At 38.9% G+C, this 26405-nt stretch overlaps 1 protein-coding gene across 4 annotated transcripts in view; it reads right to left on the bottom strand.

The window, feature by feature from the left end:
* Nucleotides 1-26405, bottom strand: part of TTC3 (tetratricopeptide repeat domain 3) — a 74169-nt gene that overhangs the window by 7124 nt on the left and 40640 nt on the right. For all 4 annotated transcript variants that reach the window (XM_029046539.2, XM_029046541.2, XM_029046540.2 and 1 more), the window contains 15 exons: nt 25575-25838; nt 24731-24777; nt 22912-22965; nt 20498-20571; nt 18790-18948; nt 16850-17708; nt 15932-15997; nt 15259-15408; nt 12646-12785; nt 8388-8456; nt 7575-7671; nt 5985-6085; nt 5324-5405; nt 4386-4487; nt 1052-1443 (listed from right to left, as the gene is read on the bottom strand). In XM_029046539.2, coding sequence (XP_028902372.1) covers nt 1052-1443; nt 4386-4487; nt 5324-5405; nt 5985-6085; nt 7575-7671; nt 8388-8456; nt 12646-12785; nt 15259-15408; nt 15932-15997; nt 16850-17708; nt 18790-18948; nt 20498-20571; nt 22912-22965; nt 24731-24777; nt 25575-25838 — 2656 coding nt within the window. The remainder of the gene's footprint in view (nt 1-1051; nt 1444-4385; nt 4488-5323; nt 5406-5984; nt 6086-7574; nt 7672-8387; nt 8457-12645; nt 12786-15258; nt 15409-15931; nt 15998-16849; nt 17709-18789; nt 18949-20497; nt 20572-22911; nt 22966-24730; nt 24778-25574; nt 25839-26405) is intronic.

The following is a 26405-nucleotide window of genomic DNA, read 5'->3' as shown; positions in this document are numbered from 1 at the left end:
TGTCGTTGGCGCAATCTAATGAGCTGCTAATTTTTGTTTCTACTGGATATGTTTGGGTTGGGAGCGGCCACCTGCAATTCTTATCACAGTTTTTAAATTTTTTAATTTTTTTAATGGGAACTTAAGCACTTAGTATGCTCCAGGTAACTGAGGCACAAATAAATTCAGTGACTTGGCCAAAGTCACAAAGCAGACAAGTGACAGAGATGGGATTAGGTCCTCTGACTCCCAGGCCCATGGTCTTTCCACTACACCTCGCTGCTTCTGTCACTTCATTATTACATAAACGGAGAAAAAAGTGGCAAACAAGGATAATAAAGTTCTGGAGAGAGTCCCTTCTCACTTTTAAATGCCTTATGGAAACAGGTCAAGTAACTGGGTTCTTATGCTCAGGTGTTTTAATAAAATCTTTATCCATAAAGGCAAATTGTCTGCCAAGGGTCCACGTGCATCACAGCACCAGGCAGAGAAAGGAGAGAGCTGGCGTTGGAAGGGAAAGAAAGAAAGAAACCCGTGAAATAGGAGGCTGGGTGCCAGAGGTAGTTTAGGGAGTGCTGGAGCTCCATCTGAGTTAGTTGGGATACATCCAGTTGAGGTAGGGAGGGTGAGCAGTCTCTTGCATTGCTGATAATAGTTAACTTGAGGAGCTGCCAACTGATTTCACCTATGGAGACTCTTCCTTTCAGTATCCAAAGGCTTCAATTCATACCTGGGTCTAGGGCCCACTCCCCACTCCACCTCTGGTGGACATGTTTCCACTAAAGTAAGCCTCATTGTTTGTGGGGATGGAGTTGGGTGGGAGGAAGTGATTTTCTGATAAACGGTAAGGTCAGTTGGAGGAGCAGAGACAAGAGAAAAGGAGTGACTGGGTGATATGGAAGAAAAGAAGGAAGATAAACAAGGAATGGAGGGGTCAGGGTACAGTTTAAAAATGTGGAAAGGCAAAAATTCTATGTATGGAGAGGAAGAACTCGGAGATGGGGAGGGAAAAAACCACACATAATTTGAGTTTAGGGGTCCCAGTAAGTTCTTTCACATTTTATATTCATACCTGCTGTAGTTGGGGAAAATCATTGCCAGATTTCTAAAAATGGCTTCAAATGGCTTCTGTGGAGGCTGTTTTTGAATACTAGGTGACAGACGGTCAGCTATTAGGCTGTGATTCACTTGGACATCAGGATTCCTAGTAGTCACTGAAGGCAGAGTGGGAAGAGCTGGATCAAGGTAATTTCTTTGCACAAGTTTCCCCTTGGAGCTATCACTGGCAGGATACGGACTTGAGACTTTACGTGTCGTCATTTGGTTTCCAGTTTGTACAGGACGTGGAAGATTCGCTGAACTTTGACCTTCAGGGTGTGGATATTTAGGAAGTAATTTAGGATGAATTGGTGGAGAATACATTACAATGGCTGGATCGCTAATAGGAAGGTTGACTAGAGTTCTCTAGAAAAAAAAGACAAAAACAGAATGACTACTCTCCTAGGCAGGGAAATTTTATACACAGTGCTAAATGGTAAAAAACTCAATTTTAATTTTGCTGCCAGCATTTCACTCTTCCTTAAACCACTCAAATCTCTGTTTTAAGCAGTTATTGGCTATAGTACTGCTTAATGGAGAGAGCTCAAGACTGCAAGCCAAGGGCCCGTGATTTATTGGTCAGCAAAGTCCTGGTACACAATGGCTCTGTTCTCCAACTTACTCTGGAGAGTTTGGCTATCAGTTCTTTTCCTTCTTCACAGGAATAATGTGAAAAATAGAGCATAGTGAAGTAGTAAGCCTCTCAGAAAGGCCAGGGATTCCTTCTAGAATTACTAAAATTCTGTTCTTCAAATGTTTCATGCCAGTTAAGACAGCTCTGAAAAATGTCTGGTTTGTATTTCACATTAGACATACCAGGACAGGAAAGAGCAAGAAAGATACAGAAAAGGACAATTAAAATGACAAAAAACTAGCCATACAGTTCAGGATTAAGGCCATGGGGATTGGTCCTGAGCACTGGCCCAACTACCACCAAGGAGAGAGGAAGAGAGATAGAGAGAGCGAGAGAGAAGAGAAAGGATGGGGGTGAAAGGAGGGAGGGGAAAGAGAGGGAGAGGAAAGAGAGGGAGAGAAAAGAGAGGAAGAGGAAAGAGAGGGAGAGAAAAGAGATGGAGAGGAAAGAGAGGGAGAGGAAAGAGAGGGAGAGGAAAGAGAGGGAGAGGAAAGAGAGGGTGAATAACTATGAGAATGGATGTCCAGGAACAACGAAAACAAGAACAAAACACACACACTGGTCATCCAAGGATACTTTAGGGCTCCTGTCAAATGGTCTGACTCAGTTTTTATTTATTATTTTTATTATTATTATTTATTATGCACTTGAGCCTTTTTCTTTTTAAAGAAAACAGATTAGAAGGTTCAAGAAAAGTCTGTCGTCCTTGCCTCTCTTCTCGTGTCTGTGCGGATCTAAATAAAAAGCCATTTCACTCAACCACCAAAATATTCCCATTACTTGATCAGGGGGTTATTGTTCAATAGACCTGCTTTGGACACAGAGCTCTGTGCATATTGGCTGAAAAAAAACTGCCACACTAGGAGACCTGCCCTTCATACCAGCACCAACAGAAGATTTCTGTTCCCATCTCTAATACCCAGTTGAGCAATTTTCCCTTGTCCTTTCTCCTTGTCAGACTTCCCTCTTTCTGGGGGGAGGGGAGAAATAATTAGTGAAATATGGGAGGTAACACAGCATATGACTTGATGATATTGCTTAAAAAAGTCACAATTCTGCCTTATTTTAGCTGACAACACACCATCACTAATTTCTGTAACACAATTAAAGTCGTTCACACAGATATGTAAAACTCTAAAAGAGGCAGCATAGCCTAGTGGAAAAAGCCTGGGAACAGTAGGCAGGAGGTTTTGGTTCTAGTCCCGGCTCTGCTACTTGCCTGCTGTGTTACCTTGGGCAAGATACTTAACTTCCCTGAGCCTCAATTTTCTCATCTAAAAAATAAAAGATAGAATACCTTCTCTACCTATGTCTTCGACAGTGAGCCTCATTTGGGACAGGGACGATATCCAATCTATCGAGACTGTGAGCCCCACCTGGGACAGGGACTATGGCCAACCCGATTTGCTTGTATCCACCCCAGCGCTTAGTACACTGCCTGGCACGTAGTAAGCGTTTAGTATCATAATTGTGTTATTGTTATTAATAATAGTCTTACTATTATTAATAAACTGCATCTACCCCAACTGCTATGTATTGTACAGTGTTGGCATAGGGCAAATACTTTTAATAAATGCCACTATTATTATTAAGGAAGTGGCTATACATATTTTTCCACAGGAGCAACTTCAAATCAGGGGCAGGAAATATGTCCTATTGAGGCAACTAATGACATTCACATTGGCCACCCAAGTTGGCAAATTGTGTGTGGCAGTTTTGATTCAGTTTTTCACAAGGAGACAGGCACTGATTTCTTGGCTCCAGCTCTATTTCTCCAAACATTTGAGGCCAAGGATGTGTCAGAAATGGTATTCTCAGATTCCCAGAGAGGGCCAATTTGCATAAGACTCCAGGGCTAATCAGCAACTCATGAATCACTGAGGTGATTGGAAAACTGCATCTCAATAACAGAAGGAGAGCACGCTTAACACAAAATGGGAAGGTATAAGAAAAATGCAAGTACGAGCAAATAGATCAGTCTTCAGATATTTATATAAATGTGCATTTTTGTATGTGGCACAGAAGATGAAAGTCAATTATCCAAGCATCCAATTAACTGAACCAAATAATTGTGAGGTTGGACAAGGTGGTGGACAGGAGTAAGGAAGAAGAGCATAGCCTAGTGGATAGAGAACGGGCCTGGGAGTCAGAAGGTCATGGATTCTAATCCCAGCTCTGTCACTTGTGTGCTATGTGACCTTAGGCAAGTCACTTCACTTCTTTGTGCCTCAATTCCCTCATCTGAAAATGGGGGTTAAGACTATGTAAACCCTGTGTGGGACAGGGACTGTGTCCAACCCGATTACTTGGTATCTACCCCAGCGCTTAAAACAGTGCCGGGCACACAGTAAGCGCTTAACAAATACTGTATTTATTATTATTATTACTAAAAGCACACAATGTGTGCATGTGGCCAAGGAAGTATGTTCAATTACGTTCCATTCTCTGAAGTGGCCTCAGAACTATTTAGTTTGGATAAAGACCTTTATACTGTTAAACCCACAGAGACGGATAATTCCACCTAAATTAAGAAGTTTGAATGTTTAAATAGCCAAACAGCTGCATCACTTATCAAAACATTAAACAAAAGTTAAACTTCTGATCCAAATCCTTCTGCCAAGGGGCTCATTTGCTCTTGGCTAACAGAAAAACAAAGCAGTTCGGAGATACTTACTAAACTACTGGAAGGAGTTGAAAGATCGGGAATTTGCACTTTAGAAAGTCCGACTAGTGGGGAGCCACTTTGAATCTTCTGAATTCTATCTTCAAATTGAGCCTTGAGAGAGAGAAAGAGAGAGAATTGTCACTTATTCACACCAAGATAAACTCTTAAGATTTACTGTTATCTGTTACTGAAGATAAATGATCAGCAAACACAACTGAGAAGCAGCGTGGCTCAGTGGAAAGAGCCCGGGCTTTGGAGTCAGAGGTCATGAGTTCGAATCCCAGCTCTGCCACTTGTCAGCTGTGTGACTGTGGGCAAGTCACTTCACTTCTCTGTGCCTCAGTTCCCTCATCTGTAAAATGGGGATGAAGACTGTGAGCCCCACGTGGGACAACCTGATTCCCCTGTGTCTATCCCAGCGCTTAGAACAGTGCTCTGCACATAGTAAGCGCTTAACAAATACCAACATTATTATTATTATTAACTGAGGTTCATTTTTAAAATAATTTAAAGACCCCCAGAAGTCACACAGACTTTTATAAGTCTGATACTCTTAAATTTGTGAAAAATGTTGTTTGACTAACAGAAGAGGAAAGATCCTTGGGAGATCAATGGAACCCAGTCCCTGCCTCCAGGCAAGTAAATATGTAAATAGGTACATAGTCTAAGCTGGGCTATTCTTGGGTCAGATCAGTGGAACAACCAGGCTAGTGTGACGTTAGCTCTGAAAGTAGCAAGAGGTTTCTTGGAGGATGTATAGAAATATGGGGAATAATATTAAACTCCAATATAAAGGACAACAAAACTCATCCTAATCTTTTACAAGAAATAAATGTGTGTTCATTTTTCTCTCTAAAATGCACACATCATTCATAACGACCACAGGAGATCTAAAACAAGTTACAAAGACCACATATTCTAAGTGTACAATATTTAACAAGGCTTACCTTTGTTTCCTCAATTATTCTTTTAATTTTTGAAAGAAACAACTCCCAAGAAGCTATCTCAGGCTTCACTTCAGATGAATCACTGAAATAATTCCAAATTTAAAATTTGTTTTTAATATTTTAGACACCAAAACATACAAAAGTACTTTCAACAGCAAGGACAACTAACTTTATGTTTTTGAAACTAGTAGGCCAAAGACTGCTTCTCGTCAAGACCACCTATCTCTACAGTGCGGGGGGCCTTTTGGTATTTTGAAGATAGAGTTCTCCTGAAAATTTATTTTGACTCTAAATCTGTCACTGACAGGTCCTGCAATTCATGCCTAATAAGCATTACTGATGATCAAATTCTGCAGTCAGACGAACACTAGAGAATACGATACTACCAATTTTGTTTCCAAATTCATCCCGTGACCTCAATTACAACCCATTGGTCTGACTCACAAAAGAGATTTTCTAATTCCCTTAGCCCTGTCCCTTAAATCCAACTGCTAACTGGGATGGCCCAAAGGCTGTTCCTAGAGTTCGGGGTTAGGAGTAAATCTCTTTAAAGAAAGCACTTAGGTGTAATACTAAATCCATCCCATTTCCACTCACTGAACTAAATATTCCTGATAAATTCCATGGTTTAGCAAGGTAAATCATATCAACGCCATGGTACCTGTTCATTAACTTTAGTTGCTTAAGATATTTTTCTACTTCTGATACTCTGCTGAACAACTTGCTCAGTTCCTTTTCCTTCCAGTTTTTCAGGACCGATACCTAGTATTGAATCAGACAGACATAGTCACAAAAATAAAATGTGAAAAAATTAGTTTCTCTTTAACTGTCACTACTTTGGCAGAATGAATGTTAAACTGGGGCTAGCTTGAGTTCATATACAAGGATAGAAAGAGGAAGATATGAAACACACAGTGTGAGGGCTTCGACTCTTAATCCAGTAGTGGAAAATCTTGTTTGTATGTAATCTTACAGAAGCAGAATGGTGTAGTGAAAAGATCATGGGCCTGAGAGTCAGATGACTTGGGTTCTAATCCTAGGCCACCACATATCTGCTGTGTAACCTTGGACAAGTCCCTTAACTGCTCTGTGCCTCGGTGACCTCATCTGTAAAATAGAGACTAAGACTGTGAGTCTCATGTGGGACATGGACTGTGTCCAACCTGATCAGCTTGTACCTACCCCAGAGTTTTGTACAGAGCCTGATACATAGTAAGTGCTTAAAAAATGCCATTCAAAAAACAAACAAAAAAACACAGAATGTAATACTATCATCAAATTCTGCTATCTAATAGCAGCCTTCCCACTGACACACAAAGAAGAACAAATTACGAAGGTCAATGTGTCTTTAAGGAGACTGACAGAGTGTGGTGACAATGGGGGATTATGTTTCATAGCAAATTGAAGCTTTTCAGAGCTAAGAAACCTGGATTGACTATAGAAGGCAGATCCAACTTGCATCAGTATCACCAACAAGCCCTACTACACCATGCAGTGAGTCAGGATCACCAAGAATCAAGTCCTGCAATGAAGTCAGCTCACTAGCATTGGGACAAAGGTCCTAACAATAGAGAAGCAGTGTGGCCTGGTGGAAAAGAGCATGGAACTAGGAGTCAGAAGGACCAAGGTCCAAATCCCAGCTCCACCACCTGTCTGCTGTGTGACCTAGGGCAAATCTCTTCACTTCTCTATGACTCAGTTACCTTATCTGTCAAATGGGGATTGAGACCGTGAGCCCCATGTCAGGCAGGGACTGCGTCCAACTCGATTTGCTCGTATCTAGCCCAGCGCTTAGTACAGTGTTTGACACATAGAAAGCGCGTAACAAATACCACAGTTTGATTATTTTATTATAATTAACGACACAGTTTAACAGGGTCTGGCATATGAGGAGAAGGAATGCTAGCAGAAAACCATGTAGTTGCTGTGTGGTGCACTGAAATAGGTAAACACAAGATGGAGGGCAGAACAGTCGTTTTAATGATGAGGTTAATCAGTAAAGAAACAGACTGTTGGAAGTAGCCTGGTATGCAAAAATTAGGAAGGAAGTTAGTGACGTTATTGGCAGTGATAAGGAATGGTGTGGTGTAAATCTGCATGCTAATATTACCTAATTTGGCACATAGTAAGCGCTTAACAAATACCATCATTATTCTTATTATAATTTAGACAGCAAGAGACTTGTTCACAGCTTTGGGTGGACTACAGTACAAATGAACTATACAAGGGAACAGCAGGAGTTAAGACTTACCTCTGCTGCCACAGATCTTTTATTACTCTCTTGGTAATTATCTTTTCCCTTCTTTATATGTTCCTCCATTTTCACTTTCTCATTTTCAAATTTATTACTGAAAGTAATTAAAATTGAAAATTCTTATACACCAGTGAAAAAAGCCGATCCCACACCACAATGAATTTTTTAACTGTCTCTCTAGAATTACATCTTGCAAAAATGTTTTCCTAGGAATTTCATGAGTCAGAAAGCACACTTTTCATAGCCAGAAGACTTGAAAACATGGCATTTCTTCCCTTGTTAAATTAAAAATGAAGCTACATCTGAAAGGTGACAATCCAGAATGAAGGCCTTTTTAACTGCCCTAAATTACAAGAGCTGTGAATAAGTTAATACTTTTCATAATTGATAAGGATACACTGGATAAACAGATATGGAATATTTTTTCCCCAAGATACAGGGAATAGTTCTTTATAGTTAACAAGTGACATAAACAACTAAATGTCACATTCTAATTAAAAGTCATTAACTTAATCCACTCCCACACTAATTAATTTGGAAAGAATTATAGCTCATAAGACTTTTAATTCCTCCCCAAAAGCATCTTGGAGCCACAAAAAAACAAATATGTTACTGTTCTATAAATCTCAATAATGTAAAATAAGCTCAATGATACGGTGAAATGCTTTTAATGCAGGATAATACACAAAACAGAAAAAGAAAAGATTCACTTATTTTCATGTATGGGGGAAAAAGTTTACCAAAAATCTTAAAGGGTAAAATGTATGTCAATTTGATACATTCACCTTTTCAACAGCAAACTAAGTTTACCTGATCTCCAGGAATTTATTCAAATGCAATTCATACTGCTGATCTTTTTCCTTGACCGTCCTTAAGCAGCTATGAAATTAAAACCAAAAAGATAACTTGAATTAGCAAATATCGATACAAGCCCCCCAGGTTTCTGGTCTACTTGTACTTTATATTAATGTCTGTCTCCCTTTCTAAACTGTAAGCTCGTTGTGGGCAGGGACTGTGTCTGTTTATTGTTATATTGTACTCTCCCAAGCACTTAGTACAGTGCTCTGCACATAGTAAATGCTCAATAAATATGACAATGAACCAAAACCAGCTGGAACTTGGTACAGGTCTTGTTGGTGTGTAATGTATCTGCAGCAATTTTCTGAATCTCTTCAGATGGCTGAGGCCTTCAATTGTATGGCACCATGGTTGTGCCAGCTGAAAATCCCTTCAGTTTAATGTGGCCACTGGGTGAAGCTGCCCAAGCTGTTCTCATTCAAGAGAATGCTCAAGGGGCTAGAGTGTTCCCCTACCCAAAATGAATCTTATGTCTCTCTCCCTTTCTCTAGACAGTAAGCTCGTTGTCAGCAGGGAATGTGTCTATTTATTGTTGCATTGTACTCTCCCAAGCGCTTAGTACAGTGCTCTGCACACATTAAGCAGTCAAATACGATTCAATGAATGAATGAATCCTCTTAAAGTCTCCTATAGTTTGTCCTCAAGCTATCTAGCCTTTCCAATGCTCAGTGTAATGCTTCGCACCCAGTGGGAGCTTAATAAGCACCATTACTATTCGGAGAATTTGGGTGCTCTACCCAACGGGATGGACCTTACGTGGGTCCCAAGATTCCCCACATAACTGACTCTAGTCTTCAGTGCAATTCCCAAGACGGCTTGAAATCCTCCTGTGGCTTACAAATATGGCTTGGCTATAGTGCCAACAACCCCATACTTCTAAAATCAGAATATCAAAGAATCACTGAGACAAATCATCTTTTCAACATCCTTGCCTGGAAGCAGGTGTATGGGTTACGCCATCAAGAACCGTAGTTTTCTAGTATCAATTATTATTCCCTAATGGAAAGAATTAAAAGGCTGTCTAAAGCCTGCACAGAATGACACATTGCTTCTCCCTTGTGTGTACAAGGGATGTCAGTAACATAGAAGATAAAATCTGTCTGGTGTGATTTGCTCTTGATAAAAAAAAATGATACTTGCTTCATAGCATCTTATTCTCTTCTAGCTGGTGACAACCCGATCAGTTGATAATTTGTTCAACACCTTTTAAACACCTCTAAAAGTATCAATGTTAAGTCTATCGGTCTGTTCTCTCTTTCCAAACATTTATCCTTTTCCAATTGTCAGGACTGTCTGCCCTTCATGAGTTCTCAAAAATAATTCCAAGTGGTACTGCAATACCACTAGCCAATCCCTTAAGTAACCTTAGATGCATGCCTTTTGGCCTAGAGGACAAATACTTTATATTCAATTTGACAAAACACTCTTTAACGATTTCTTTCCTATTTTCATTTGGCTTTTCAACCCTCTTTTTCTAGGGGGATTTGCCCTGGTCTGCTATCTCCATCTGTTGTATTTCATAAAGATGGAGAAGTAAAAAATGAAAAGCCTTTGTCTTTTCGGTCACATGAAACAAAGCTGGGATTTTGCTGACACTTGCACAAAACAGTATTTCCTAATGTTCTGTAATCAAAATCTCTTGGCTGTTAACCATTATTTGTAAATACGAATTACATAATTCAATCATCCATAAATTCATACTCCAAGCAAATAGCATAATTGAGACTTAGCTCTTTCTTCAAGAAAACTCATATTTGATTTTTTATGATAAAAATTAAGTTTGGTTTTATTTCTCCCTTAGATTGTGAGCCTCATGAGGGACAGGGACTGTGAGCTCATTATAATGTATGTACCCCAGCACCTAGCACATACTAGGTGCTTTACCATAATAACACATTGATTTTCAGCCAATAATTTTACTAAGTATCAATTTTATCATTTCAGAATGAGATAAACTGGAGTAGAGACTCCTCCTATACAGATAATATATTATTGATGAATCCCAAGTAAGCTTGAATTATAGTTCACGGTGCCTTGATTGATTCTGCTAGCAAGGACACATCAGGTCTTCAGACACCATACTGCATTCTACCCAAAAGATGCACAGTGTTGAAAAATGTGCCTTACTTTTTTTTTTTAAGGTACATGTTAAGCACTTACTCTGTGCCAGGCACTGAAGTAAGCACTGGGTCAATATAAGCTAATCAGTTGGAAAGAATCCTTGTCCCACATGGGGCTCACAGTATTAGTCCCCATTTTACAGATGAGGTAACTGAAGCACAGAGAAGTTAAGTGACTTGTTCAAGGTCACACAGAAGAGAAGTGGTGGAGTCAGGATTAAAACCCAGGTCCTTCTGCCTCCCAGACCAGTTTTCTAACCACTAGCACATGCTGCTCCTCACAACACAATAACAAAGTCAGAAATGACTTAGATCTACAACTCCCTTGCTTTTTAAATATTAGAACACCCTCCCATTATTGTCCATGCCTTGGTATGGTATATGGCTCAAACAGAGACTAAATAATTTAACAGATTTAATGGAGAAAAAATTCCAATTAATTTTCATAAATTTTATCATTACAGGCAAATGAAGGAAATGGTTCAAAAGGAATGGACTTCTGTCTTATTCTGAATTTACTAACAGCACTAACATTAGTCATTAAAAAAGTCCTCAAATTCCTAACGATTAATATATGAACTCAAAAAATAAATTAGCAGAAAAGAAAAATGTTTTATAAAGCTCTCTTTTTATAATGTCATTTCTCTAACAATTTTCTTTTTTCAAACTGAACTTCTGGAAGGAATCTAGTCCACAGGGTTTATTAGCCCAGGCTTCTAAATGTATAAATTAAAAATTTGAGTGGATGTAAATTTATGCAAGGAGAGTTTACACAAGGTCTAAACTGAAGCCTATTAAAGGAAGCTGTTCTCAAGCAAAAAAAAAATACAGCCTTTGTTTATTAATTTGGAAGATAAAATTCAGAATATAAAAAGCTCAGTTCTTATCAACCAATTTAATCCCGAGTGTTATGAAAAGAGGAAAATGCTCAACATTCAATATTTTTGAATATCTCAGAACAGTTTTGCTTTTCAGATTTAAAAACTTGAGTATTATATTGGGAAAAAGTAAAAACACAGAATCCACAGGTGGCAAATTACTCATTATTTTATAATTCATAAATAATGTGCAAATTCTACCTCCTCTAATTTTGTTTGATTTACAACATTTCCCACTTCTTGTTGATATTTCATTATCACTAAATCACAAAAAAAAGTTTATCAGAAATGGAGTAATTATTACTTCTGAGTTTTTCAGTAAGGACTTAGTACAGTGCTCTGCATGCAGTAAGTGCTCGATAAACACCACTAATTGACTAACTGTAGATTGTGGCCCATTTTATAGCTCCCATTCAAAGTGTTAAGAATAGTGACAACAATTGTGATATTTGTTAGGAACTTACAATGTGCCAAACACTTTACTAAGCAGTGGGGTAGATATACAATATGGTCCCTGCCCCACATGGGGCTCACAATCTCAGAAGGAGGCAGTATGATTTTTCTCCATTTTACAGATGAGAAAAGTGAGGCACAGAGAAATTAAGTTGCCCAAGGTTATACAGCAATTAATCGGCAGAGCCGGGATTAGAACCCACATGCTCTGACTCCCAAGCCAGTGCTCTTCCCACTAGACCATGCAGCTTCTCAGGGGGCAGAGCTAATTTCAGTGATTCGAAAGAGAGGATATGGAGCGAGGTAAAAGAGAGCCCTTTTAAGAGTCGCAATGCAAATTTCATTCTAGTACATTCATTCATTCAGCCTACGGATACACCGCATAACCTGACATACAGCCAGTCTGGCACTCATGAACCTTTGGGATCTCCTGGCCTTTCCCTCTCACACCTTTTCCCCTGCACTCTTCCTAGGATCTGGGGCTGGGGAGTGTATTCTGGTACAGTGCTCTGCACACAGTTAAGTGCTCAACAAATACCACTGATTGATAAAACAATTTTGAGACAGGTGAACCACACAGTCAACAATGAAATAAGGTAAAGCCACGGTGGAACAAATGATTATACAAGTCGGATTTTCCCCAGAATATCGCTGAGCTTAACTAATTATGGGAAAACTACTGTCAGAATGGTTAAAACAGCACGTTTTATGTTCCAGAATGAAAGAAAAGCCACGACTTCTTTCTGTTGAACCACTTACTTCTCATTGCTCTCTATAAACTTCTTTATTTTACTCTTTAGGCCTTTCAATTTTTCCTGATTTTCTTTTTTTTCCTGTTGCCATTTTTTCAGTTCTTTTTCCAGGTCCTGGTGCATCCATTCCAATTCAGTCTTTGAGATCTAGGAGGAAAAAAATACTTCAGGGAATATCTGATAAATTGAAAAATTCCTGGAAAAACATATGAACGCACATAAGAAACAACAGTGAAATAGCACTCACCCTCACTAAAAATTATAAGTTACATTCTTTCCTGAACCAAACAATTCAACTAAATTTTATGAGGGGAAGATGAATCTCAATTATTGGAATTCAAATTCAGTTACCTCACAAATTCTTGAACTGAATTCTGAATTTGAATATATCCAACTGCTCTCCTCTTCAAGTGCTTAGTCAATGTTGATCTCAGAGGAGCTTTAGGTAGGTTCAAATGGGAACTTGTCTTGGGGCTAGTATTAGGACTATTACCCTACTGTAATTACTCAAAAATCAGTGGATGTTTCAAACTCTAAACTTTGGATGACACTCAGATTAAGTTTGTGCTTTCCCCCTACTTCCCCATCGAAAAGTAACTCTTTACCATCAGCTTTAAAGCACTCAATCAGCTCACCCCTCCTACTTTGGTTTGCTGATTTCCTACTACAGCCCTACCTGCACACTTGTCTCTGCTAGTAATAATAATAATAATTAAGCACTTACTATATGCCAGCTACTGTTCTAAGTGCTGGGGTAAATACAAGATATTCGGGCTGGAAACACTCTCTCTCATGGGGCTCACAATCTCAATGCCCATTTTACAAATGAGGGAACTAAGACACAGAGAAGTGAAGTGATTTGCCAAGGTCACACAGCACAAAAGTGGCAGAGCCGAGATTAGAACCCATGACCTTCTTTACTCCCAGGCCCATCCTCTATCCACTAGGTTTGTTCACTGCGCCTCGATCTCATCTTTCTCACCTCCAACGCCCATCCCACAGCCTCTCTCTGACCTGGAACTCCCTCCCTTTCCCCACCAACTCTATATGACAGACCACATCTCTCCTCACCCTCAAAGCCTTGTTAAAATCACATCTCCTCCAGGAGGTCGTCTCCAACTAATCCCTTTTCTCTTACTCCCTCTCCCTTCTGCATCACCTTTGCATTTGGATCTGTACCCCTTAAGCACTTGATAGGCATCCTACCCGCAGTCCCACAGCACACAAGTACATATCTGTAATTTATTTACTTATATTAATGCCTATCCATTGTGGGAAGGGAACATGTCTACCAAATCTGTTGCACTGTACTCTCCCAAGCGTTTCAGTGCTCTGCAGAAAGTAAGGGCTCAATAAAAACCACTGAGACTGAGTTGAAATATGGAGATCATTTATCACATGACTGGGGTTGAAGACATTGCAATTAGTGGCCCACAAACACCCCCTGCACCTGACATGCAACCACTCAACCGCACCTGAACTTCTGCAGGGCTGACTGCAATTCTGTTGCCTCTACAGTTCCTTCTAATCTTTAATAATAAATCATTATGGTATTTGTTAAGCACTTACTATTCTCCAAGCACTGTTCTAAGGACTGGGGTAGGCACAATATATTCACTGGGAGACAGTCCCTGCTCCACATGGGGTTCACAGTCTAGGTAGGAAGAGTAAGATTTGATTCCTTTATACAAATGAGGAAAACTGAGGCTCAGAAGTTAAGCCCAAGATCACACAGAAGACAAGTGGCAGAGCTGGGAATAGAGCCTCTGACTTCCAGTCCCAGGGTCTTTCCACTAGGCCATGCTATTTCAGGCTTTAAGTACTTTAGAGTACCCAGGACAACCCCACCCACTGCCTGATAGGGCCATGGAATCAGGCTTGAAAATCCTATTTGGGGGATTAGTTCTGGAGAATCCCAAGGAGTCCCTCGCACACCCAACTACTAAGAAATTCTAGTGGTGGATTTGAAAGAGGGAAGACGAAGCCTGCCAGTGCACTGGGGGCAAGATAGAGTGATCAAAATTCCTGGATGTGCAGGAGTTCTGAGTGCATCTAATGGCCATCGTGCCCTTCAGGTGGATGCAAATCAAAACCAAGCTGACTTACTCCCTGTTCTCCCTCCAACCGTGAGCCCCATGTGCAGAGCTAATCTGAATATTTTGTATCTATCCTACTGCTTTGAACAGTGCTTGGCACCTCGCAAATGCTTAAAATGCCACCATTATTAATATTTTGATTCAAATCAACTGGGCACCATTACTGCAGGGTTTGCTGAGCCCTTCTTGTCTGTCCGTCTCCCCCGATTAGACTGTAAGCCCGTCAAACGGCAGGGACTGTCTCTATCTGTTGCCGACTTGTTCATCCCAAGCGCTTAGTACAGTGCTCTGCACATAGTAAGCGCTCAATAAATACTATTGAATGAATGAATGAATGAAGGTTAATTGGCATGTGCCTTCGTTCCCTCACCCCTCTTCCTTCGTTGCGCAACTCTTTTCCCAGGAGATAATCCAGAAACTTGGTTAATTGAAGCTTAAACAACTAAGGTTCTGCGTGAAATCAACACCAGCCTTAACAGGTTTATAAATCAGGACTAATGTGGAGCATTAGATGACAAAATTACCTTATTCTTTTCAGAAAGTTCTTTCAATTGTTCTTCCAAATCTTTGATCTCTTCTGAACTCCTGTGTTTTAACTGTGTATATTTTTCATTTGCTTCTCTCAGTTGCTCTTGTAATACCTGGTGTTCTTTTTCCATTCGCAGAATATCCCCCTGAAATGCAATAAGGAAATCCCATTTTCCAGTATTCCAATGCAATGCTTATTGAGATGGACTGCCTGCTGACAGCAAGCATGGGTCACTTGAGTCTTGAGAGTCACTTTCTAAGAACCAAGCCCAAGTGCCCCAACCCAGCCCAAGATGCCACTTTTTGTTGCTTATTCCACCTCTCCAGTTACTGCTAGGAACAAATTTACACAGGGCTGTGTATCTTTCACAACATATCGCTAACACATTTTGCAGTTAATCACAATCTTAGAAATCACAATCTGAATTGTTAAAAAACACCATGAAGTGGTTTAATTTTATTTCAATTAACTCAGATGCAAAAAAATTAAAACTGTTAGAGATTTTGACTCTGAGAACCCTTATTAAAATACTATACAGCTAGCACATATTTTAGAACTGAGTTTTTCTAGTCCCTTAATAGTGACCCTTCTCTTGATGTATCTGGCCCTTAAATGTTTCCTGAAAGCAAAGGACTTCAAAACCGTATTTAAATTACACATTTACTTACATGTTGGGTTTCAAATGGATTAAAAGGCATGGTATTAACCTCCTGATGTGTTAAGTCCTGATTTACCTGTCATAAAAATAGATATTAACCATTAAAAATTTAGATAAGCATACCAAAATATTGACTTCTTCCTTTTCACTATCAGGTGGCAAGTGAAATTTTACTAATCTTTAGGGTTTCCAAGATCTAACCTTTGCCATGTGTTAGATATTCCACATCTATGTGAGGCCAGGCTCCATCACACTGACCAAAACTAAAGGCAACTCAAGGAGTCTGCATGAAGGAGCATGGTGTAATAGAAAGACCTTGGAGTGTGGCAGTCAGAATATCTGGGGCCTAGTCCTAGCTCTCCCACTAGCCTGGGGTGACAACTCGATCAAGTCATTCCCTTTGGTGTCACCCTGACTTGCTCCCTTTGTTCTTCCCTCCTCCCAGCCCCACAGCACTAATGTAAATATCTGGAATTTATTTATTTAATGTCTGTCTCCCCTGCTCTAGACTATAAGCTCATTGTGGGCAGGGAATGTATCTGTTTATTGTTGTACTCTCCCAAGTGCTTAAGAAATACCATGATTTAAATTAAGAAAAAGAGACCCTAAGGCAAGGAAAATATTATAGTAACTTTAAAAAAGTGAGGTCTGCTTTAAGTGGGTGGAGATCCCATTTATATCCTTGGCTTAGGTTCAGTCCTGCAAGTAGGTAATAAAGGTCTATATAATTGCTAAATGTCTTCAGGGAAGCAGAATCCAGAGGCTCTCCAAGGAACCCATTCAAAGATTTGATTAACTAGATCATTCTTTTTTTAGGTTTGAAGTAAATTTAGTGACAGAGATAATTGCAATATTATTTTAAGATATGCTTTATTACCAAGAGTCTAAACCTTGCAGTGTAATTAAACGTATTTATGAAATGTCTCACCTGAACAGCAATCATTCGTGTAGCTGGATTTTTTCTCACCAATGTCATATCTTTAGTCGCTATTTTCATTTTATTAGTAGAAATATAATGACCAGCATTACTGTTACCCAGGAGTTGAGTATTATCATCTCTATAAATGCAGTTGTCTAATTTCGCTGATATCTCTGTTTCACTAAGAACCATCCTTCCAGAAATGTTCTCTCTTTCTAAGACTCTCTCTTTTACTTTTTCTGAATCAAAATGAGGAGCATTGTGATCAGTATATTCATCATCATTATTTGGTCTAGCAGTGTCAGCAACAGTTGTCCTATCTGCCTCTACTGGTAATATTTTTTCCAGTTCATAATCAGGAGCTGTGTAGAAATTTAAATGGGCAGGTGAATATGGTAATAGATTTAAACAAAACATCGATTCTTCATTGATGTGAAATCCGTGATAACGAACATCAGCACTATAATTAAAAGGAAAAGCTGAAGGATGTCCTGGGTCCACATATTTTTCAGTCTGATTGTTTTCTTTAATAGTTTCAGACATTGGCACATTAGAACTACAGTTATGGGAGAATGGCTTGAATTCCTTTGCAGCTGGATTCAATAATGGTTTGACTGGTGAGGAGTGTTCGTCAAAATATGGACTGAACATGTAATCTTCCTTTTCCTTCAGGACAACTGCATCTTTCATCAGTCCAATGAAGTCGTTAAACATAACAAAACGAAGAGATCTCAGGAGAAAAGATTTCAATCCCCCTGCTTCTTCCACAACTTTCCGAGTTTCTTCAGGGAAGTGTTCATATTCGCCAATCAATAACTCATCTGTAATTTCCAGGGGACCATGTTCCTCCAGTATTTGAGAGAAATAGCTTGAGGGAGAGAAAGTTACACAAACTATTACAAAAAGTATTTTTTGCTTAATAATTTTGCTTAACTATTTTAACAAGTAGTACCCTTCAGCAACTATTCCCCTCAACTGCCCAAAGCTAACAAGAGAAAATTTTGGACATGGAAAACTTAAGCTCACCACTGCCCCAACACAACAAAGTGGTTGGGGTAGAGGGCTCTGAACTTCCCAGGGTTTCAACCCTTTCCTGGTGACTTAAGTGGCAGTCTTCTTCAATATGTATATTTCATTGCTAATTTCCTAGATGAATAGATGAACAATCCTGCATACCACATCTCAGTGATTTACATATGTCCTAGGAAACAGTTTCAATTCCTTCTTCCAGGTTCCCCTACTCCATCCCAGCATGGCTTAATATCTTCAATGAACTCACACTCCAAAAAGTATCTTGTGCTACTATGTTTGCCGTAAGGCTGCCCAGATGTGAGTGTATTTTAAACTTAGATGACAGATGGAACTGAATAGGTTTTAACTTGTTTTATAATACTGCATGGTGAGGTCCCTGGGCATCCGCACATGTTTACCAAAAACATTTTAAAGTAATGTTACAGAACATGGTTGCCGTAACAGGAAAATCTGCTCCTGGCACTCTTCGCCCACACAGTTTCCTTTGCAATCTGCATCTCCTTGGAAGAGGAGTAATGTGATATGGCTAAATTGGTGACTTCACTAAAAGGGACTTCATGTTACGATATTCAGGAAAACACCAAACCAGAGCCACAGTGGCTACCTATAACTCAGTGCAGCTTTTCTGGGACATCAAGTAAATCCTAAGAGGAGACCCTCTCAGGAAACATTAACCTTTTCAGAACACTTCTGGTAGATAATAAGCCGAACTGACAAACTCTGAAGTTGTAAAACTGTTTATGAGGATACCAAAAATAAGTTTCGGCAAATAATGTATACATGTGCAAAGGAATAAGAAACCTTACTCGACCTCCTCGATGGTTGTAAATAAACTAAGAAGACATTCACTGTCCAGCCAAACAAAGAGCCTCCAGTTATGTTCAGCCCTTTGATTTAGGGAAAACTAAACAACTTACTCATAAAGTGTTTCACATTTTGGATCTGGATTATTATCCAATAGTCTCTGATAATGATGACTATTAGAAATCTTTTTTTCATAGAGTGCTTCAAATTCTTCTATCTCATTTTGAAGGTTAGCAGGAACAACAAACGGATCCCAAGAATTCAAAAAAGATCTGCAGAGAAAAGGACATATTTTGTAACTACCAACTCATTTGGTAACCAGAAGCAATCTTTTTACAACTGAATCAAATATAAAGATCAATCACTAAATAACATTAATTGAGCTCTCACTCTGTGAGAGTACAGTCGTTCTTAGGCACAATTTCTGCCCTCAAGGGACTTAAAATTTAGAGAGGGAGACATATTAAAACAAATTATAGATGTGGAAATCAGATGAGTGTCAAGATATGTACCTAACTACTGTCAGGGGATCGGAAGATGATGGCAGTTTGCAGTCACAGAGAATAACAAAAATATGCTAACTCAAGTCACAATGTGTTTTCACTTTGAGACACTCCCTGTTAGCCTCACCTAAAACGCAGCAGATCATTTGCTTGACACGTTGGCAAAAGGCTGAAACCACCTCTTTCTTACTCCTGCTATGGTAAAATTTGTTGAAAACTGCTCTTTGGACTAGATCCACTGCATCACTTTAAGCACAAAATTGGCCTGGGATGATCTAGTCACTATGGAATGGGATCCCTGGCACCAGCTCCGATCAGGTCCCATGGGTTCTAGAGTTCAAAGGGGGGGGGGGTGTCTTTCCTGCTTGTACTGCCACTCCACTAACACTGCTGTCCCCTCTGTCACGTCCTGCAGGGCAAACGGTTCTGGAAAGTATCTTGGGTCATCTCCCAACCTATCGCTACTGCAGGAGGCCACTGTTACAGGGGCTAATTCTCCAGCAGTGAGTTTCCTAGGAGCATCTGAGGCTTACAAAATGAAAATCGACCAAAGAGATTTTTCAAAAAATAGATACACCTGTAATTAAATGGAAATTAATAATGCCAATTTGAGCTGGAAGTTTGAGGGTGAACGTTACAAATGCAACAGAAAACAAAATATCACAGATTCTGAATCTAAAGCATATCTTAGTGACTGCTACTAGAATTTTCTCTCTGTAAATACAGTATCTTTTAGCAATCACAATGACTACTCAAAAAAGATGGGAGAACATTAAATTTAGATAAAATTTTGTCTATAGTTGATCTTCAGCTTTCTTACTTAGAACAGTGCTCGGCACATAGTAAGCGCTTAACAAATACCAACATTTTTTTTTTTTTACTTTATTCAAAGGAAAGTCATAGCACTTTGGCAGTTTAGACGTTTCATTTTGTTTTTTATGTTCATTACTTCTAACACTCACCTGGAGCATTAAAATAGTTTTTCAAAAATGACTAACATTTTAGATTAATGAGACTCCAAAGATCATCTTCTTTGAGCCATAATATTTCTTTCACAAAGACAGTCCAAAGGAAAAGCAAGGGAGATTATCAATGGTGCTTTGAATCATTGCAGTTATTCTATTCACTAAAGAACCACTGTTCATAATACTAGATTAGATTATTGAAAATTCTAGCCAAGATGGTTCACTGGAATAACTTTGGAGTCATAATTTCTTGACAGATGATTACAATTAAGTTGAGCAACAGATTTTGAGCATGAATGATATACCACTATTTTAGGACTAAAAAAAAAAGTGAATAGAAAAATACAACTTACAGAGGATTTTCATCTGTAAAAATAATGTCATCATCCTGTATTATTCCTCCAACTCCAGACAGCGGGAAAACAGGCTAGTTAAAATAAAGAAGGAAATTTGATAATGTTTGTCTACCTCACGGCCAAAGTCAACTAGAAAAGGATCTTGAACCAGCATTATAATGCTGCTACTAAAAGGCCCAAGAAAGTTCTGAGATATTATCGGCAAGAGTGTTTACATGCACTTCTGCTGTGCTCTACATCGGCAAGATCTTTTTAAAATATCGTTACCAGTCGTGTTCACCTTGTTTTGAAAAAGGAGGTAGAGAAACTTAAGAGAGTTCAAACAAGAGCAATATAAGGATGTAGAATCTGTTGTGTAAAAATCAGGTTCTTAGGAGGATCAGTTAAATGTTCTTGGGACAAAAACTAAATTAGAGGCTAAAATACAAATTATTTTTATGGTGAAGGTTCAGATCACTGTTTTCCATGTCCCTTGATGGCTAAACAAGGGGAAATTGGCTTTTAAGACAGCTCCATCTGAACACCATAAAGAACTAACTTCTCAGCTGAAGTGATTGACTGACAAGCTGATATAATACTGGAATAAACTATTAGATGACCCAGTTGTGGAGGGGGGAGGAGGTGGGCAAGAGTAGATGTCCATCTTTGGAAATCTTTTTTAAAAAAGATCTAAATCAACTGAATGGTTTTGATGTTCACCTGCCTGGAAAGGAGGCTATATCACATGAACCACCTCCCGAGGTCCCTTCCTGCCCAAGGATTCTGATTCCTTTTCCAGGAAAACCTAACAAGGAACTAATTAAATTTGACTACTTTTGAAATTTTTTTTACATGGTATTTAAGTGCTTACTATGTGTAAGGCACTGCAGTATGCACTGGGGCAGCTACAAGATAATTGGGTGGGACACTGTCCCTGTCCTACATAGGGTGCACAGTCTAAATTCCCATTTTCAGATGAGGTAACTGAGGCACAGAGAAGTTAAATTATTTGTGCAAGGTCATACAGCAGACAAGTGGCGAAGTCAGGATTAGAACCCAGGGCCTCTGTCTCCCAGGCCCAAGCTCTTTCCACTGGGCCACATTGCTTCTCTACTAGGCCACGTTGCTGCTCTACTTTAAAAAATAAATCCATTTGTAAATTATTACCAAGACACTTCCTAGTAAAGCACTTGAAAAACAAAAAACGTGGATCTGACCAATGCCCACCCAACCTTTAATTTTGTTCCAACAGTAACAACAGGATGGCTGGAGCAGCCTCTCTGGCAACCACTCTAATGTTGAACATCCCACTTTTTCCCTTCTTAACTCTTGCATTTTACAGTTAAGGGAGGCTATTTATACAAAAGGAAGAATGCGTTATCAAATTCACCTTGCTGTCATGATAAAGCTGTCAAATTATTTTTGAGCAATCACCACAAAAATGCAGTATTTTAGAATACTAATCACCTTGCTCTCTCCTACCACACCTCTTTGCTCTCCTAAAACAACCCAGTCTGCACACTTGGCTCCTCTAATGCCACTGTACCTCGATCTCGTTTATCCTCCCACCGTCCTCTCACCCACAACCTGCCTCTGGCCTGGAATGCCCTTCCTCTTCATCTGCGACAGGCATTTGCCTTCCAAGCCTTACTGAAGGCACATCTCCTCCAAGAGGCCTTCCCTAAGCCCTCATTTCCTCTTTTCTCACTCTCCTGTGTCGCCTTGATTTGCTCTCTTTATTCACCTCTCCCTAAACCCCACAGCCCTTATGTACATATCCGTAATTTTTTGATGTAAATGTCTGTCTCCCCCTCTAGACTGTGAGCTCGTTTGGGGCAGGGAATGTGTCTACCCTGTACTGTACTGTATTCTCTCTGCTGTACTGTATTCTCTCAAACCCCTCATACAGTACTCTGCGCACAGTAAGGGCTCAATAAAAATGATTGATTGATAATAGGAACTGTGGTGTTTGTTAAGCCAGGCACAGTGTTGAGGCCTGGAGAAGATACAATATAAACATACAGGACCTAGTCCCTCATGCTCACAGTCTGAGGGAAAGGGAGGTCCCTTTTCCCATTCCCATTTTAGAGGTAAGGAAACTGAGGCCCAGAGAAGTTAAGTGATTTGATCAAGGTCACACAGCTGGTAAATGGTACATCTGGGATTAGAGAACAGGTTTCCCTACTTCCCATACTGTGCCCTTTCCATATGTCATTGTTTCAGAAACTAGAAGAATACAATAGGACAGTTTTCCAGTTTGACCCATTAATCAAGTGAAAAATTAATTTTATTGAATTAAAAGCCCAGAATTCTTCAACACCAAATACTTCAAGGCCCACCCACAATTTGGAGATTCATAACTTCAAACTCAAAAACTGTTTAATTTTTTTAGGTTAAACTATAATGATACTACTAAAGAAAACATTGTATACCTTTGATCCTTTTTGCTTCTTTTTCCGGTTTTTGTTTTTTACCTTTATAACAGTCTAAAAAGTAACAACAACAAAAAAAATCCATGAGAAAATAGTGAAGATAATCACCCTTTTTCCCCTGGACTGGACTCAGTGCCCTGAAAAATAACCTTGATTACTCAAAAAGTTATAAAGTATAAAACAAATTTATGGAAGAAATCAAATGCTGAAAAATTCATCTCTAATCTAATCTCCTTCATGGAAAGGAAATAAATTTTCCTAAAACTAACTTCGGATGATCATTTTGAAGGTGTTTCATAGACATCAGGCGTAAGAGTGGACACTTTGTATGCAAAAAGCAACTTTTTCTTGTTCAAGATACTACTTCTGACATGACTCCAAAGTGGTAAACAGGGAAACTTCATCCACTGATATAACAAAATGAACAGTTCCTTCTGAAGGAAGAACATTTCTCTGAAAACTTCATTATATGCAAATGTTCTCCATTTTCAGAAAAAAAAACACACACACACCTCAGAGTATCAAAAAAGCACTTTGAGAAGAGTCCTCATGAAAACACCATATTTCCTGTTAATGAAATTCAGATGCTTAATAATCAGGAGGGCTTATCCCCAAAACATCAATTTTTTTTCTTGGGAGGAAAAAAGAACCGCACATTCACTTTGTCAATTTTGAATTAATGCAAAAAAAAAAAAAAGGAATCACACTCACATGACAGAATCTATCATTTTCATCAGCTTCTAATTCAAATGCTTACTAGCCTAAAGAAAAGCAATTTGTATTAATATCCTGGGTGTTTGATGTAGCCTTGCCCTGAAGGCTCTCACCTCAATAAGAACAAAGTTCAATAACCAAACCAAGATATTAATTTTGCAAAATAAACAAACATTGTGGAGCTGGAATATTTTGCAATACAGGCTCTAGGCAGTAATGACAGAAGCTTCTAGGATACAGTTCTCTTACACTATCCTAAATGCAGCGAGAAGATGCTATGATCAAAATAGGAAAGTGATGCTATCTGAAAGGGGTAGAAATTTTTCAGAGCTGCAGTTTTTCCAGCTGAATTCCTAAACTCTTCCTCTATCATGAAAAACCCCCACAGTGGTGACCTTATTAGTAAGGTAAAAGATTACACTTAAAATATCAAATATAAATGAAAGACTTGTTACCTGGACTGACAAATCTTTCCCAGCATTTAATTGTTATTCTGGTACATATTTATACCACATAAATGATCTTTTAAATACACATTGGAATTCTGGCTACATGACTAAGGCACAATGCTGCATCATAGTATATAAGGATATAAAATTAATTTCAACTTAAAGATCACTTAATTTGAAGTAAAGATCTAAATTCCAAGCTTCTGTCTTTTCTCCACCCAAAACTGCATTCATAGTCAAATAAAAGGTAAATTTCACAGTTAACGCTCCAACTGTGTTCCTCTGAAAATCAATGCTGAAGTTATATGGCTCTGAAAGCTATGCATTTTCCTGTTTCAATACTGACCTCACCCACTTTTGAGTCTATTAGGGGAAAATAGTGTCCTCTCAAAAACAGTGCTTCCTCAATGGTTTAAAAGGAAAAGGCCGCCAACTTCTCAAGCCAGTGGTGGGCAAAATTCCCAGCTGACATCCTTTTCTACTAAAAAAAAAAGTCACCAAATCAGAGGCTCTGGGAGATCAAGCCTAATTAAGTCTTGCAAAACAATAGGCTTGTATTAGTTAGCTATTAATTCCTGAAAATAATCTATTTACAAAATAGGGAGGAAAGTTAGTGTAACTAAGAAATAAAGTGCAAGCTCATTAAAAAGACTTACTGAGGCATCTTCATTTTCTTGTTTCCTTAATATAGTACAGGGCCCATCTGTTAAAGGATAAATATTTAATCAGCTGGTTTTTTATTTTATATTTTTACTTTGTGAAATATACTGCACCCTTTCTAAAAAAGAGAAACAATTTCAGGTGATAGTTGAGGTAATTTTATATTCCACAATGCAGGGAGCTTTCGTATGTGTGATTCAGCAGTAAATGCAAAATTACTACTTGCGCAGTCTATGACAAAATGTGAAAATATTTCTGATGGTGGAATTTCTGACCAAAATCATGAAACTGATGGTCATTTTGGTGGGAAGACTTCTAAGGAAGCAGTTCCTCAAAAACTGTTTAGATGGCTTTTCACCAAAAAACAGCACAGTACTATTACCCACAGGGACAAAGAACGTTCTCAAGGTGTATCCTTTGGGATTAAAATTGCCTCTTTTCCCATTCCAGTTATCTGGACCAACCAAACATCTCTTTTCTTTTCCTTTTTCTTGGGGACAATGTAACTCAGCAACACATCTATATGGTGTGCATGTTGGTTCCTACTCAGAAATAATTTATTTAGAAACTGCCATATCTGAAAATGCTCACTTGAGAAAACACAAAAACATACAACCCAGACTTCCTGATTTTTAGAGTAACTACTCCAGTAGTGTGTGATAATACATTGAATATTCTCCTTCTGTAAAACCAAATAATCAAATATGACATAATGAACTGAGTGGAGAAATAAGCTTACAAGGTTAAAAATTAAGCTGAATAGACATGGGTAAAATCCTAGGTCAATTGGAATTTATCTCAGGAGAAATAACATATTCTAACTCTGTCATTTATACTTACCCATTATATCAAAAAATTCATCTAAAATATGATGTAGAGTAGGAAATTTTTCCCTATTCTCTTCTAATAGCCATATTAGGCAGCGAGCTTCCTTCAAGGATGACAAATGAAAGCATTCAAGAATTTCTCCATCTACAGAATTGGGGAGCACAAGGTCTAGTTTATGACCATATTTCTCATTCCAAAGATCAGTGATGATGTTGCATTTGAGCTCTCTAATAGAATCTCCATAACGGGAAAAAAAAGCTTCTGTGGCATCCAAGCCTGTAAAAAAAAAAAAATCCACAGGAAGAAATTGTACTAGCTTGGAAATATATAGTCTGCAGAGTCAAAGAGCTCAACAAATAAGAAATTCTGAACTCATTCCCAAGTGGTATAACTCACTAACCAAAAAGGGGCTTCAGGTACATCTTGACCTCTTTGGAACTCCTTGAGCTCAGAGGAAGCCCTGGGAGAACGCTGGAAATGCCAGCTCCTCAACGCCTCCAAAATGAAAGACTGGAATAGCCTGACAAAGGCAAGAGTGACTGTATGCCAACATGATCCTCCATTCTTAACTGGGTCTCTAACCGCATTTCCTAGGTATACCTTCAACTTTTTCGACTGCATTTTGACCATCTGCCTCTGAGCATTTCTCAAGGATTTCCTCACCTTTTACTTGCCTTACTTACCTGGCCCTTGGTGCAATATTCTAAACATAAGTCGACTGAAAATACAATTTATAATTATTATATGTGCTAAACACTTATTAAGTGTCAAGTACTGTACTAAGCTACAAATTAATCAGGTCGGACTCGATACCTGTTCCACGAGGCACACGGTCTAAGTAGG

Source organism: Ornithorhynchus anatinus, chromosome 18 (genome assembly GCF_004115215.2).
Source record: "Ornithorhynchus anatinus isolate Pmale09 chromosome 18, mOrnAna1.pri.v4, whole genome shotgun sequence".
NCBI classification, from domain to species: Eukaryota; Metazoa; Chordata; class Mammalia; order Monotremata; family Ornithorhynchidae; genus Ornithorhynchus; species Ornithorhynchus anatinus.
Note: the sequence above shows the minus strand (reverse complement) of the source record. Positions and strands in the feature narration are given on the sequence as shown.